General features: G+C 36.3%; 1 protein-coding gene across 1 annotated transcript; it reads right to left on the bottom strand.

The window, feature by feature from the left end:
• Window positions 1-206: 206 nt before the first annotated feature.
• On the bottom strand, window positions 207-14,171 carry LOC123560269 (uncharacterized). Its single transcript, XM_045352496.2, has 14 exons — window positions 13,971-14,171; window positions 13,440-13,466; window positions 10,265-10,395; window positions 9,420-9,557; window positions 8,813-8,996; window positions 7,800-7,999; window positions 6,668-6,832; window positions 5,983-6,130; window positions 5,305-5,465; window positions 3,861-4,000; window positions 3,214-3,344; window positions 2,494-2,571; window positions 922-987; window positions 207-580 (listed from the first exon to the last, which is right to left on the bottom strand). Exons 1-14 carry the CDS (start codon window positions 13,993-13,995, stop codon window positions 393-395), a joined length of 1,782 nt encoding a protein of 593 aa, XP_045208431.2. The 5' UTR covers window positions 13,996-14,171; the 3' UTR covers window positions 207-392.
• Between the last annotated feature and the right edge of the window lie 3,451 nt (window positions 14,172-17,622).

Below are 17,622 nucleotides of genomic sequence, written 5' to 3'. Positions count from 1 at the left end.
ATGCAAAGTTGTATCCTCCCTCAACCTTGCTCCTCCGCTCAATCACCCCCACCACCCCTCCCCCCAACAATTTTTTAAAATTCTCTTATTTTCCATCAATTTTTATTATCAACATGTGAAGTTTTGTACCCTCCCCCTCATCCGCACCCTCGCCCCCCCCCCCCCACCTCCAACATACATAAACACATAACGATAAGCTGACGTCACAGAGTCGATATGTGTTTATTTATAACACGCGAAAATATAATGACATTACAAAATGTTCAGTCATTTCTAGGTTACATGGAACTTTTGTAACAAGAGATAATTTAACTATGTTAACAATAATTCAAACACAATGTCAAATACAATCTTTATTTCTTTCTTGATAACTTCACGTCTGTTTATATAAATTAAGGTCCCCGACATGTTGATGTTGTTTGCGAGCAAGCGTCAATATTGGCGTCATATTTTAAATTTGGAGGACACTTTCGGAGAAAGACACCGCTTGGTGCGCATGTCAAGTAATATCCACATCCGGCGCATGAAGGGTAATTGTTCCAAGCTCTTCCTGCGCAGCCAGTTTGATTGAAACATCCAGCTGGAAATAATCAAGTCAAATATTAGTATTCTATAACATATGAAATGGGTTGTGTGGACTTAATGGATGGAAGCTAAAGGGGTCTTCTTGACTTATGTACACTTAGACCTTTTCCGCTCTTATCCCTTGAGCTACTGCATGCTATTGCAAGAGTGACATTATTTGTAGTAACATAAAGGAATATTGTTTGAAGTAACTGTTTTAATTTTTAGTTGGAACGAAAGTAACCTTACAGATGAAAGTTGGTCAATTCAAGATATTCTGTCAGATCAAAAGAATATACTCGTACTTTGCGGTAGACTAAAAGGTTCATATTATGCAACAGGCTGGTCACTACTTACTTGTGAATACATTTGGTCCAGACGTTACGGCAGTTACCCCTATTGGGACTGGTACTTTGTTAGGAACTGAAAAAAGGTGTTGTAACATGATAAAACTGCACTTTTATAATTTACATACGCTGTAGTTCATATTTTTATATATATATGTTGTATTAGCTAACTTTAACCTTTAGCCTGCTGGGTGCAGGCTGCTCATGGTCTGCACTGTTTGCTATATATATTCAGTCAGTAATTTTTCAGTGAATACCCCTTCAAATAATAAATTGGTATTGCCCGAATTGAATGATGGACCAGTCCATTTTAGAAATTTAGCAGGCTAAGGGTTACGGATTCGAAGGTTTGCTGTTTATGCAAGGTGACTCTGCTCCGTAATAACGTTCCTGTTTCCTTAGCATACTTTAATCCACATCCGCCACGTTTCATTGCGCAGATGACATTTTTAATGTTGCATGATCCATTTTGTCTTCTTCTGAAAACTTTACCACAGTTTAAGTTATACGTTGTTTCTTCAATCAAATGGGCGCAAAGTTTCAAATTTAGCCGGCAATACATTGTCACTGTAAGTATTTCCTTTTTTCTGTAAATGTTCTTGTCGTTTTTTTTTTTGTTTGTTTTTTTTTTGATAAATTTACTCGCTACAGTAGAAAAGTTCAGTATTACTGTATTAAAAATTTGGAATTCCCAGGTCTGAACGTAGAGAAAAATGAACTTGTTTTGACTTACTACATGTTCGTACTGTCCCCAATTCCTGCAGTTAGTGAGTTATGGTTTGTTAAATTCGTTTATCAATAACGTTTTCTGGATGTCTTAATTTATCAGCATATCATTAAGTTAATTTCGTTGCTGTTTTCTAAACTATGTTAAATAAACAACAGGCTTAACAAAAGGGAATATCTAAGGCAAGCGTGTTTTGGGTGAGAAGAGGAAAATAACGTTTACCGTTTGTCGTCAGTATGATTATGGATAATGTCAGTTTCGATCTGACTGTTTCAACTAATTATCAATTTGTCCCTTATTCAGTAAACGATTTAGTATATCTATGTCTTCTTTCGAACGTGGCTATAACATAAAATGTAATCAAAATGTTTTTTCAAAAGATCCTTGAACTGTTTACCAGATTTAATAGACCCCCTCCCCCAACCCATTCAACAGAAAGTTCGGTACTAACGTTTCTAGAACTGGTTCAATTTTGGCACAGAAATCTCCATTAAAATGAAATATATTATCGTTCAGAATTAGTCAGTGCACATTTTAATCTCGTTGTAACGCCTCTTTGGTATACTGAAGTTTTGAAGGCCAAGACTGTGTGGAATGTTTGAGTATAAGTGATTCTATGTCAAAGGAGACAGGAAAAATACACAATAGAGTCACCGTACCCAAACAGAAAATACAGGACACATACCTTCGATTATTTCAGTATTAAAGCCGTCAACATCATGGGCATTCTGCATAATACAGTTTATCTTATCCGAAATACAAGATGAAGATGAACACAGACGACTCGGTAACTAGAAAGAACACTTATAACACGTAATACTATAAGGGTTAAGGTAAAAAGTATTCCAAACTCACGAGTGGATGGGGCATTGGTGGATGGTACTGTTGGTCGCAATGTTACTAGTCCTGGTTTGTTCACAGGAGCAGTCCAATCTGAGGATAAAAAGTTCATGATTATGTTGTTAACAAACAAAGAAAATTGACTCCTTGAAATAAGGACTTTCATTTATAATATATTGTTAAATGCAATTATTAAATAACAGTTATACCTCCAGAAAAGCTGTACACAAACCGCCTGAGTTTGTGTAACTGATATTTATTACATACGTCCTAATGATCTTTATAAAGAAGGGGAACCTATATGGTCGATCGGTTAAGGTTGGCAACTTTAAATCACTTGCCACCTGTCTGTGTGGGTTCAAAACTTCGCTTAGAGCATAGCATCCAGCTGGTTTACGGACGGTCAGTGGTTCTACCCAAGTGCCAACTCATGTCTGAAACAATGCCTAGAGTGGTATCTGGAGTCTTCCTCCACCACCAGAAGTACAAAAGTTGCCATGTGACCTAAATGTGTCGGTGTGACTCCAAACCCAACAGAAAAATCCTTGGGAAGAATACAGATTTTGGATATATGTACTTCCGTTACAGTTATCATTTTTATTGTTACAATTATCGATTTGTTCTTTGTTGGTTGAGTACGTGCATTGTTATGGTTATTGTTGTTGGTGTTATTTTTGTTGTGTGTTACTGTTGCTGGTGTATTTCATCACCTCACTAAATTACAGAACTTCTTACATTTTTGTAATTCACATATAAAAGGAAGTGCAATATCACAATTTTTGTCGTTAAGCGTGTCTGTAGTCAGGGTGTATTGAGCACAGTGCTCTTTCCCACCAGAATTATTCGGCTCTCCCGGATTCCATCGGCTGAAATATTTACATATCAAATGTATAAGTATGTAGATTATTCTTTAAACTTTATTGAATTCATAAACAAGTAACTTCAACATTCGACGGCCATTCAAAATCAAGTGTTAAATGTGTTATTTTAGATACCAGACGGGCATCGATCATTCACAAGTTAGCTGATGAAACTAAACGATACAATTTATAAACCAAATGAACATAACCTATTTACTCTATGCAAATGGCGCAATACAGTAGTTGCGTTCCCCCAAAATAGCTTCGTTATTTGTGTAAACTCATGTTTCTTAAGGTAGCAGACTCCTTACGAAAATTGGAAATTTCCATAGATTACGTTTTGTTCGTCATTCTCCTGTAGCAGTGTAACAGGAAGGCATGGGCTCGTATATATCAGCTAGATTATGTCCGAAGAATGCAGAAACGCCATACCGGAAGTTGTAATCACACGGAAATCACCAACTGACATCACGTGTCCACTACCTTAATCTTCAACAAGACTTGTATAACAAAATATCTTACAGAATGTTGGCATTCAGTGATGTTCCGTCGCCCCATTTATAGTAGTTATTGTCAAATCTTGGTCGGTTGTTCAGACCTACCCACCATACGTTAGTCTTCTGTGATTGTTGTAGGGCTTGTAGCTCGTTTCGTAGCCATGCCTGAAGAAAATAAGGGAAACATACTTCTTAATTGCTATGGCGTTGATTTGAATTATGATATGTGTATTTAACATAAAATACCAATCACCAGACATAACCAGATGGGGCGATAGCAAAAGGGGTTCATCATGTGTATATCTATTAGGAAGCGGATAGTCGCCTTTTGTTTAAACTTCTCGAAACGTAAGTATGAAACAAAAAAATTCCCCTTGTTTTCAGTACCAAAACCTGTTTTCAGTATCAAAACCCCAAACTGATTCAATTTTCAAGAGAAATGTTTGCGTGTATTTTACATGCGTTTGAATTATCTGCTGCAATAATACAGGTTTCGAATTTCCTTGCGCGCTTGAAAGTTCTAATGTTACTTCAGTCTGCTAGATCTTCTTCAATCAAAAATTTCAGGCAGTTATAAATCGGCTTAAGGATAAGAAATTTACGAACAGTTCGATAAAAAAAACATGAAAATGGGCAATTTTGTTTCTATGGCAACATAAAACAAAATGACGGATTCAATATCTTTGAGAATTCTTCCTTTATTCTGATAAATGATAGCTCTTTCCTTTTTGTAACAAGAACGGAAGAATTTTCACTGTGAAATGTTTTCTTATCCTTTGAGATCATGGAGTCCATTCAATTGTATTTAAGAAATAATTTATAGTAAGAGAGTGCTTTAACACTATTATGCACGATAGGCGGTTATACGTCGGGCGTAATAATTTCACGAGGGCGCAGCCCGAGTGAAATAATTTGAACGACGTATTACCGCCCGAGTGCATAAATAGTGTTAAATACTCTTTTGCTATAAATTATTTCGATTCTAATATGCCCTAAATCTAAAACAGTAGATACAATATGATAGCGCTCTTTCTTGGTTGTAACAAAAACATTGACGTCACCGCACGTTAACGTGACGTCATTCTAGCGTAAGCGTGTTTTAATAGAGACAAGCATATTAGAATACAATATATTCCCGCTTAAGCTGGTGATAGGAGACGTGAGGGATGATGCGCATTTTACTTTCTGTGATGAACATACTCAATCCAAACCATGTCGATCATGTTGTTAAGTTCCGTTCTATGCTTTAAAAGTGATCCGATTTTAGAAATTCTTTCCGTGTTATAAATGGCTAGACAATTTCTTATATATGGTTTGATCTTTCTTCCCCTTTTGAATTAGTTTCATATATGGTATGAGGGAATATGACTTGTAACCTTTCATTCATTGTTTTAGAGGACAATCAATTTCATAAGATCTGAAGAATAAAATAAACAAACAATAACAATATTATAAATATAGACATTTACTTTTTCTTGATACGAATCAATTTTAACGACATCTCCTTGTCGACGTTTGCACGTGAGCATAGCGTTCTCCCAGGTCTTCTTGTCTGATTGGTCAGAGATATAGTAGCACGTACCGCTTGACGGACGCTCTTTCCAACCTTTTGGACATTTACCTACGTCATCTGTAAAATCAGTCTGCCAATCAATTATGTATTATCATAATCTATAAAATCCAGGCGGCTGTAATGTTGTATCAATGCCAAAGCATGTACGTCATTGCATAGTTAACTGAGGGAAACTCAAACTGTACAAATTACATATATAATGCTAACTGATGTATACATTCTGTTATTTAGGAACAGGATTTAGCGTTTTGCCAACATACATAAAGTCCTAGCACTACAGGATTCGAAATTTGGTTAGATGCATGAGCTTTCTTAAACAGTATAAATGCACAGAAGAAAGAACATAAGATGATATTTTCAAATGCGTCTGTTTTACTTTCTACCGTACATTGGAATGGAACATTTTTAACCACGTTGAGAGAGGTCCGGACAGGGATGCTACATGCTACATTTTGTTAAAAATTCTATATACATGTACTTCGAATTATTAAACCGACTGGCTGCATGGTGCGAATTCTTACAATGAAAATATAAAATCGCGAACTGAAATATTTTGAGAAATATATACACATACCTGTATTGGAAGGACAACCTAGAAGTTCAAGTCTCATTGACGGATGACCATGATTTTGTAAAACTTCCACTCGTATGAATCGCGCAGTAAAAGGGCAATCAAACATGTGTGTTACGAGTGTATATGTGTCCGTGTTGCCGATGAATATCTAAAATAAGTACATGTACGTTATTATACAACTATGCAGTTTTGGATATGATTCGAGTTAAGTTGTACATCTTATTAAAATATTACAAAAAATAACGAATGAATAGCAGACTCTACTTAGCCAGTATGAGAAAATCAGGGCCGGTGCGAGAAACAATAAGCAGTTGATTGGTTAAAAGAAGCGGTCAAACCTAGTTATCATTAATCAAGTGAGTTCATGTTAGTTTTGGCCAATGTGACCACCCTTATACAAATATCAAGATAAGATTTGAATCAAATGAACACATCAGTATTGACGTAGGTAATAATAACATGATGAAAAGATTGCTAATAAATGACGTAAGTTTCAACATCAAAGTAAAAAAATCATTCCTTTCATTTATAAGCCGAGGTAATGGTATTCCAAAAATTTGCAGTTTGAATGATATCTGTGGTTTTTGAACAAGTACACCAAAGCCGACTTAAACCAGCTTCTGTCACATATATGAATAAATAAATAGATAAATAAAAGTGACATAAGGAGCTAACCACTTGTTACCTTTTGTTGTCCACTTTTGTCTTTAACAGTTTCCCAAGTCAGGCCATCAATGCTGTGCTGAATTTTATACCTGGTGACCCACTCCTGACAACAACCCGTGCTCGGATTTACGTGCCGGCCTTGTGTTGTGATTCCTGTGATAATTGTCAGCCAGTTCATTTTTACCTAAAATTAAAACCAATATACTTTACAAAACAAATAACACCTAGTTCTTAGTAGCAGTACCGATAGCTTTGTTATGTTTATTCTTTTGAATAAAGTCCTGGCTAATATAGGTAAAAGTATGTTTTCCCTTTAAAGAGCTATATTCTGCACGCATCTTACACAATGAGACAGTTAGAAAGTTCCCCAGAGTAAGGGTCACAGTGTATATCTGTACGCCCAAACGGAAGTCGCCAATAACTAGGCGTTCACTTTCGTTTTTCAAATTTTTGGAAGCTGTCGGTAGAGAGTATTTTTATGTTTTACTGTGGCTATTTGCAATAAATATTCTTGTTGTGTATATTTTTCAATGTATGATAAATGTCTCTACAACAAACTGCCGTTAAATAGACATTAACACATGAAATCAAAACATATTTTCATCCAAAACCCAGCAGGTCGAAGCAAAAGACGATGCATTCAGGCTAAAAATGCCCATTATTTAGGAACTGCGAGTGAAATACATGTCAGAACCGCTTCTGAATGTTAAATTATAAATCCATGCAAATGAGTTTATACCTACAAATATGAATTTACAATCCTGAAAAGTTTAAATATTGTTTAATTCAATTCAACATGCATCTGAATTATGCACTGACAGCCTAGTCGCAAAACTTTATAAAAAAAACTGTCCCACTATTCGCCAAAACACTGTACGCCTATTCAAAAAAGTACTTTACACAAATGGAACTTGATCTAAATTTCCACGTGAAGGGGTCCTTATCTTCCGACACACACATAATAATAACATAACAATTACTAATCGACAACTCAGTTTCCATTCAATTTTCTTGCATATTTTTGCACCTTAAATAATTCGAGAGAATGCCATTCAAGAGAACGCTTTTTCATAGAATATTCGCTATTTTCCTCTCTCCCTGTTTCATTATTTAAATATAAATATAATAAAATGCTTTTGTAATTTTCTTACCTGTATCCAAGGTTGAGTGTCATTGCTCGCTGCGGTCCAGCCACCCTCGAGCGTAAAACCGCTCGGATATTTGTCAATTTCCAAAAATAGACGAGCCCGATGTGCGTTGTTGCTAAGCGACAATCTGGAAGATGCAGACAATTGGCTGTCAGGGATACCACGTGGTCCGGATATAAGGTACTCGTGACATTGCTGGCTACCTGTATATTGTGAGCAAACATCTACACATATATGCAGCAATAAGAACCACTGTTTTGCACTAATAGAAGAACCTGCATATTCTCCAAATAACCTATAATCTGTAAGTCAGGTATCATGACAAACCTAAATAATCTGTCTTTGGCGACTAACGGATGGACAGACAGACAGACGGACGAAAGAACGGACGATAAAGGGACAAACCAAAATTATCTTTATTCTCTATTCTACATTTTGTTGTCAGTCTACGTCCAAGGTTTTATGAAGAAATCTATCAAAGTTACGGTAGAATCCGCTATTTGCGACTGACTGGACAGGAAGATAGACGTACGGTCGGACAAACGGAGGAAATGAAATAATGTGCATGTTCTCTACATTGTTTTCTATCTTGTTATTATTTTTTGTTACTTTTAAAGTTATCGCATCACCCCACTTTGTCTTTTTTTGTATTCTATGGACAATTTGTTGACATAGCAGCCGCAATTCATCTCATAGCGACAGAATTAAAGGACTTGCACATTCGCCAAATTGTCATAAAAAATATCTTGTCCTTTTTAAAGTTATCGCAGGATCCCACTTTTTGTGACTGACACACGGAGGGACAGACGGGGACCAAACCGTAGGTCCGGTAGGGGACAAAAAAGGGACCTGAATTTTGAGAATATGGCATTTAAATGTAATGCTTTTTGAACAGAGGAACTCTGCATATCTTTTCATTTATACATGATATCTCTTTTTATGACAAAATTTCATAATTTTGCAACCTTAATAGCTGGCCTAAATTCTAGTAACGTTATTTTTGTCAGAAAATATACTTGTGTGATTAGACTGTACTCCAAGTGGTAAAATTCCTGGTGGTAGGTTGTTTGCTCCCTGAGTTGTTGTTAATGGTGTCGGCGTACTGGCAGTGGTACTCGCCGTCGTCGGCAATGTTGTAGTTGGTGTTGTTGGTGGAGTATTAACTGACGGTATTATTGTAGCAACACATCGATATTTTACCTGCAACACATAAAGTTTACATGTAGAAGTAAATGTGTATTACTAACGTATGTTGCAACGACTCGCAAACAATGACACGTTGACGTTTTGTTGGCCATATGTACCGTATGGCTAAAATGTGACGTTTGATTTGCATTGTTTTCATTTCGACGCCTGTAAATCATCACATTAACATAGAACATTTGCAAAACAAATATATCCTCGTAAAATTCAATTTAATGCTTCTGCATTTAGTACCAAACATGATAGCCTATTCGATATTTGCTGGAAAACGTACAGTGCATACTTCCTTTTCAAGGAAATAAAAAAGCAAAACTATAATATTTGAATACACTGAAAAGCATAGCAAAATGCAAACCAATAGAATAATTTTGTACGGTGTAAATGAAACATAAATTGCTTATATATAAGCTATAAACATACATGTAGATATTTTGAGACAGATGGACACGGATCTTCTCCTAGGAAGCTGTTGTCGGCATAGATCAAACAAGTTGTACGATATTGACAGCTCTTCTGAACGGCTAATATACTCTTCTGTGTTGAACGGCAGTTCAAATTCTAAAAATAAAATGGAATTTCAACTAATTGATTTACAAAATCCGTAATGTACTGTATATCTATGGATATGACATCAGTTATTTCTTACAAATACACCCCTATGAAATTCAGGTTCTTTGCTGCCGGAGAAAAGTAAAACCGTAACTGAAATATCTTAGAAGTATTTTTAATCTAAATTGTTGTTCAGACACATTTTAAAGCAACAACTATTAGTATCAAGATCCGAGATACTACAATGACATTGTGAACATCATCAAGATATTGTGTGCTGTGAAACCATTTGAGCCGCGCCATGAGAAAACCGACATAGTGGCTTTGCGACCTGCATGTATCCAGACCAGCCTGCGCATCCGCGCAGTCTTGTCAGGATCCCTCGGAAGCACCAAGAACAAGGCAAACAGTGAAAATTGCAGACTCGGTTTGATTGAGTCTGTTCTTGAGCAGTAATGGAAAATGCAACACTGCACTGGTCTGGATCCTTGCTGGTCGCAAAGTTACTTTGTTGGTTTTCTCATGGCGCGGCTCATTTTATGATTATAGAAAGTATGCCATATTTCTTTATTAGTGCTGCAGCAAAGCACTACATCCTGGCTTTTACTCATATAGCCTAATATCTAGTAACACTGAAATCACACCACTGTAACCATCATTTTTATGGTCATTTTTCAAAATATTGACTATTACTCCAGATTATATATGCCATCTACCTGTATATTAGTATTATATGGATTGCAAACACTACTTTGTGTCCGTCCGTACATGACATCATCAATCTGTATAATCAGGCCTGTCTGACAGCTGAGGGTGTCCAACTTCGGTTCACATATCGTCTTTTCTACTGGAAAACACATAAAACAGGACACGATAGAATATGTAATTATACTAAAGCAAATAAACATGATCTACTTTCTTATGAAGATTGTTTGGTCTTAACTATCCCTGAAAAACTTTAGTAATTGTAAAATTTGCTGGCGTACCCCTTTTACCTTCAAGTGCTTATTTAGGTTTGACGTAAGGCAAACCGTTGCATTCCCTTTCGTCACCTCGCAAAGAGACAAGGATGCGAATCTCGCGATCAATCAAGAGCTAGATGCGCAGAAATGTATAATCAGGCAAGTTTTATTAATTATGTGAAGAAAGGATCAAATTCGAGAAAAATGAAATTAATCTGATAGACAATACATTCAAATTCTACAATGACGAGAAAAAGAAACACCACATTCATACTCATTGTACAATATTTTGTTATTAAACCGTGATTCAAAATTAGGAAAAAAAGAAAAAAAAAAGAATTTCATTCTCAAATACGATTTAAAAGAATTGATGGCTAATTAGACAAGTTTCATGGTCGCATTATGCTTTAAAACTTGAATATCAATAGACTGGTCAGAGGAATTTCACTGACCACCTCTAATGACAACCACAGCAACAGACGTCGTCCCAAGGACCCGCAGAAGTTAAGTAGCAGATACCGTGGAATCGTCCACACCTGGTGGAGCGCTGTTATCAATTCCAGGACGTTGGTAGGCTGCGGTTGACGTTGACATAACCGCCGTCCAAGGTAATCCAAGGCGTGTTCAATCGGATTGCAGTCCGGAGAGCACGCCGGCATTGGCAAAACGTCAATGTTGCTCTTTTGTAAAAAAATCCTGGAGACATGTGCAACATGAGGCTTTGCGTTGTCATGCTGGAAGGCCATGCAGTAACGTTGACGGAATATAGGGACAGCCACCGGACTTATCTAGTATCAAGTCGATGTAACGCCTTGCTGTGAGATTACCTTGGCCCACGACGAGTTGGGACTTAAACCTATGGTTGATGTCTGCCAAAACCATAACTCCGTCCCTACCGTAAGGATTGTGCTACAAAATGCAATCATTAGCGTAGCGTTCACGATGTCGTCTATAGACACGAATACGTCTGTTGACGTTCAACAAGTTGAAACGTGACTCAACACTTAACACCTCGTTCTACCAACGCTTACCGCGATGGTTGCGGGCCCAAATTAGATGTGTGTGACGGTGACGTAGCGTAAGAACTAGACCGCAGTAGGGCCTGCGGCAGATAATTTTCTGTTCTCTATGCCGATTTCTTACTGTATGTCGACTTATAGGCCGTCCAACGTTACCTACCACTAAACGTGTCATGGATTCAGCCATCACAAGTCTGTTACGCAAATGACGATGGCGTATGTAATTGTCCTGCCATACTGACGTTAAGGTAGTTCTGCACGTTTGGATCGAAATTATTTCTACGATGTAGAATTTGTTTAAACACTGATTTTTCAAAAGTTCAGAATATACCTAGAAAATTAAGAAAATAAAAAAGATAGGGTCGTGTGCTTGATTTTTTGCTAGACTGATTTGAAAAATAGGGACCTCACGCAATATTTCATAATGAGAGTCTATGGGAAAATCATAACTTTCTTAACATTTTCGCGAATAGAAATTTTTCTACAATGTAGATTTTGATGAAACTTCTCACAGTTGTAAATAAAGACATGGCCTATAATTTGATGAAATAAAATATATAGGTCCGTGTGCTTATTTTTGAGATATTTGACCATGATTAAAGTAAACCGGACATTTCACGCTAATTTTAGGACGTTATTTTGAATTATTTAACATGTGATATGTTTTAATATCATATTTTGACTTTACAATATAGCAACAGTACCATTGTAATAAATTTACTCACAGGTTGCAATTAAATTATAAAATGATTTTCTGTTCCGTACGCCGAATCCAGTCTTTATTCTACGTTTTCCGGAAAAATGGCGTCACGTCATCACTTCCGGTTTATCAAACGTGCAGAACTACCTTAAACGCGGTCTAGCCGAACGAGGCCTATCGACAAGCGTTCCTGTGTCTCTGACACGTCGAACGAGACGCAGTTGTGTTGAACGAGAGACGTTAAAATGTCTAGGGACTTGTTCTTGCGTTCACCCACATTCGAGCACGTCCAAAACGTGGACCCTCTCTTCGAAATTCAGTCTCGGCATTATCAAGAACTGATTAATTGTAAGAAAATCTCTGAATATATGGACGTATGTCGACTAAGACATATACCTGTCTAAAATTCGCTCAATAAAACCACATGGTTGGCACACAAGGGCTGCACGCAGGTACATGAATTTAACGATGAGCTGAATAAAATCGTACGAGTTTTAGTTGGCTGTGTTTGTCGGTCAGAGTATATGTACCTTTCTAACATTGCCCAAAAAACTTAAACAACATGTGTATGTAACGAAAATAACGCCAACTTACGATGTGGCGTCTCTTTATCTCGTCAGTATAAAATTTCATACTGACCCAGAAGAGACAACTGTCTGCCCTAACCAGGAACAACGGAGTATCAAAAATACGAGACAACAACACAGGTAAATGTAGCCTTTTTGCCTAACAGTGTTTATTTGCCGGTTAAAACACGACAAAGGTACTACAGAAAAATGGTGTTTCACGCAAATCCGACTTAGAAATGTCGCTTTAAAGCTCAGTCCAAAGGTCACTCTCTGAATTATATGATTTATGATATAACCCGTCAAAACAGTTTTGCAGACAGACCTATGAGCGTTTGTGAAACAGACTCTAGAACGGAAAATAAATCTACATTATCTCCAATTAATAATGTTGAAGTACCCGGTTCTATATATTTTAGGTTTAAGGTAGTGGACCTGTACTGACAGTCGGCATTTTCCGTTTGTTTACGTATCCCCCGAACTGGATTTCAGTAATTCCCGACAGGCACGGATATCCATCTGCTTGTGACCGCCGAGGAATGCCGAAGTTGGATACGACATGGAAATTGCCGTGTGTCATTACCTTAACAAAATGGTCGGTGTTTCAATTAAAAATTACAAAAGAAATATACTAGAGGACTTACATGCACTCGTCAGAGACGTTAATGAATCTGAAAATACAGAAAATAAAGGTAATTGCGAAGGTTCAGCTTTATAAAACCTGCACATAGTAAGTGATAAAACGGTCATAAATCGCTATGCGCTTATAATGAAGCTACTGAATTTTATTATGAACATTTTTTTTTTTTATAAATTTACTATTTTCTGTGAGAAAAAAGTATCCCAACATTTGTTATTAGTTTTAATATTTGAAAACGATAGCAAAAGGTATTACTATTTTTGTATCTATCACTCCGGCTGTTCATTTCCAATATTGAAACTGGTGCTAGAATGCATATTTTTGAGTTGGACAGTAGCCTTATCTATATTAACCATTATAGAAAAAGATAAATCCAATAGAAAATCATTTTATTTTTTGTTAATTAGACCATTATTAGGATGATGAGTTTTCCTTCCTTAATTACATAACTAATGACAAGTAAGCACCTTGGTAGATATGGCTTAAGCACATTAATAAATAAATAAAATATACATAATACATATAGAATACTTACAAATTATGAAAAGCCTGAGATACATCCTTTTTTACATAATCTGTCTGCACCCAGATTAATATGCAGTTGATATGTTTTAAACAGCACTAAACCTTCTTGCAGCGTAACATTTTTCGATAATTACGTCACTGCAGTAGATAAATTGCATATTTTATTCAAATTTATGTCAATTTCTTTACAGACCCGACTCGTGTTGGTTGAAGGACTTTGTTTTTACGTTGACATAGAAACAAATCAGTTTTATCAAAGAGTTTGTCCCATGTCACCACAAAGGGTGGTCCTTAATGACGTTTGAAATCAAAACAAACCACTTTTGTCTGTGAAAGTGTACGGGTTTATCGGAAGAAAGTTTTGATATTGCATGCCTTAAAGAGATTTTGTCTGCCTTAACGCGATTTTTTCTAGATTTTTATTCTCCAATGTCACAACCTTTATTGCCATGCTGCGATGTTGATACGAAAAACATTCATTTCGTTACCTACTAACTTGTTTATACCAACAATTTGTATGTCCTTTTTCGTGTGAATAAAATGCTAAATAGAATTAAATTTAAAACTGAAAATATATTATTGCAATAAGAAAAACGCCAATTATGATTATATAGATATTAGATATCCAAATGTCGCGATATAATGGTGTCGCGCAATGGCAGATTCTGTTTGTTTTCCTTGCCTTGTAGAGAATTTGCAAAAATCGCTTCATGAAGGTTTGTTCAAGGCTTTTATTTTCATAGCGTTTACATCAAAATATTGAAACAACTTAGATTATATGGGTGACGAGGATGATTTAATAAAATCCGTCAATAGTCTTCGTATGCCTTAATTATCACGTCATCTATTCAGGGGAATTCTTCCTGCAAACTTTTACTCTATACATGTCCAAAATGCTGTAAAATAGCCTCCCCTTGATATACAGTTAAGACACAGAAGAACTGCAGAACCTATGGCACTTCTAGTGGCACAGCGTTCACAGGCGAGCATTTCCTTTAGGAAGGGAAATAGGAAAAAGACGGAGGGACTTTGCTAAGGAAACCGTGGGTGCTTAACCTGAATAACCCTTTCTTGTCGGAAGAAAGACTGTAGAATTTGACTTGCATTGTATATTGTATGTATTTTATTGTATGTATGCAAGTTGTATGACTTTCAAATCTTAACCTGGGCGGCATTTTTTTCTGGTACATTTTTGACAGAGGTTTTTACTTTATTTTTATAGAACTTTTCTGTGATGGTTGAACCCTTCTTGCAGAGAATTTGTACAACTGGATCACCAGAATTAAAAAAAACTTGGGCTTTTGGTATAGTGTCACCAAATGGGGGTGGGGACCAATCTAGCAAAAACCTTTAATTTCAAACCGTCAGCCATAATATGATTGTCGGTCTGTCGTGAAATAGCTATTTAGGAGATACTATAACGGTCGACAATCTTCTTCTACCATACCCTTAACGGCAGCAATGTTTTTCTTTGTTACTCAACAAACAGACCTGTCTGGACGGTTATATACTCTCATCAAGACTGCTGTCAACGTTACTACAGAACTGCAGGTCAGAAGGTACCTCTATTGGAGATACCCACGAAGAAACCCTGGCTTTTATATAAGCTCTGATTTTTATCTTTTTTTTCGTGTTTCATTGTAGCATTAAAATATAGCCACCGTATATTACAAATGTGTATATTTCAACTATGGAAGACCAGTAGCGGGAGAATATTTTAATCACTCTTGTATACACCACCATCACTGCAAATTATTTTCTCATTTTGAGATGAGCCGCGCCATGTGAAAACCAACATAGTGGCTTTGCGACCAGCATGTATCCAGACCAGCCTGCGCACCCGCGCAGTCTGGTCAGAATCCATGCTGTTCGCTAACAGTTTCTCTAATTGCAATAGTCTTTGAAAGCGAACAGCATGGATCCTGACCAGACTGCGCGGATGCGCAGGCTGGTCTGGATACATGCTGGTCGCAAAGCCACTATGTTGCTTTTCTCATGGCGCGGCTCAGATGATTTTACCCTGTGTATGTTTTACTGAAACTTACTGCCCCAACCCAACCCCAACTTTTTATTTGAGTTTTATTTAGCACTGACAATGCTTCTCGATAAAATATAGGCTGCGGATATATAAAAGAATACAGTAGGCCTATTGCAATGAAACCATTTTGAAGTTTACTACTTTTACATTGAATAAAGGAGGCCAGTCATCAAAACTTCACTTCCCGTTTGTTAATCTGTTTTCAATTACTGGCACTTAAACCACGTTTAGGATTATCAGGAAAATTGCCAGTTTGATTATAATGTTGCCAATTTGTTTTAAATTTTGTCAATCTGTTTATGATTTTTCGCCAAACACAAATAAAATTTGACTTCGGTTAAGAGATTAATTGATATTTAATATACAAGTTATGGGCGAGGCGTACTTCCGCCTCCACTCCGTACAGTTTCTCTTGAGAAAAAAATCTTAGACCACAGTGGGCGAGATTTTTAAACATCTGTTTGCCGAGCATGTACATGGTCAAGATACATTTGATTGGTTCTTATAATGACATCAAAAAATCAATAGGAACCTCAAATAATCAAAAATAAAATCAGAATTGCTTAAGTCATTTATTTTATGAAATGATAGGTGCAGCTTAACCTTTAAATTTTACATTTTACAACGTGATTTTAGATAATATATGGACAGGCGGCGTCTTTGTCTATAACTCACACAAACATTTTGTTTATATTTATTTTCATTTACTACATTTCTAATAAATATATGTAGATTCTTAATAAACAAGGAAACTGAGGCGTAATGAAATCTTGAAGTCTCCGAAATGCAGCTATATAGTGTATACAGTACTTCTGGCGTCCAAAGTTTGGTTCACCAAATTATCAACAGTATTTTTTGTTATTTTCTTCTTTTAAGTGACAGAGCCAGATATGAGTTAAGAAATAGACTTTTATAAAATATTGCTATTATGCTGACTGACCTTTTTCGGGAAGTTTCGTATGAATCCAGTCATAAATGAAAAATGAATGGCCAAAATAGCTGAACTACAACGGAAAATTCAAAACTGCCAGAGATATTTTTACTTATACAAGAAATGTTCTTGAAACTGTTGCAATGTTGTATGGTATCAACTTTATAGAAGTATCGTATTCGAAGTGGGTTATGAAAGAACTATTTCGGTTCCAACTTCTTTTTATGAAATTGTGCCCTGCATTGTACATTTGTGTCGGATGATTCATCTGAATTTTAAAACTGAAAGATAATTGATATGAAAGGCACAATACGTTATCAGTAAATCATTAACTGCTGGCGAAATGATAATTTTATTACACGACTCATTCTACAAATCGTATTCATATTCGTATTATTGACTCGTCTATTCAACATTAAACTTGATGACTTGGCTCGGCTAAGGTCAAAACTTTAAGAAAAATAAATAAAACACGTATAGAATGACTTACCAGTGAATAGTTGAATTATTTAACATCGGTCCTTAGCACATCGGGCAATAGTTCGACCGGCAAGTCATTTAATTTATTAAAAGACTTGTTCCCATTTCAGTGTGTCTGTTAGCTCATTTCTTTTAGGAAGTTCAGAAATGGAACGCATTTTAAAGAAGTTGACCCATTTCTAGTGTTTGTTTTGATGAATATAATTATTACAA

This window comes from Mercenaria mercenaria, chromosome 10 (assembly GCF_021730395.1).
Source record: "Mercenaria mercenaria strain notata chromosome 10, MADL_Memer_1, whole genome shotgun sequence".
Classification (NCBI taxonomy): Eukaryota; Metazoa; Mollusca; class Bivalvia; order Venerida; family Veneridae; genus Mercenaria; species Mercenaria mercenaria.
Note: the sequence above shows the minus strand (reverse complement) of the source record. Positions and strands in the feature narration are given on the sequence as shown.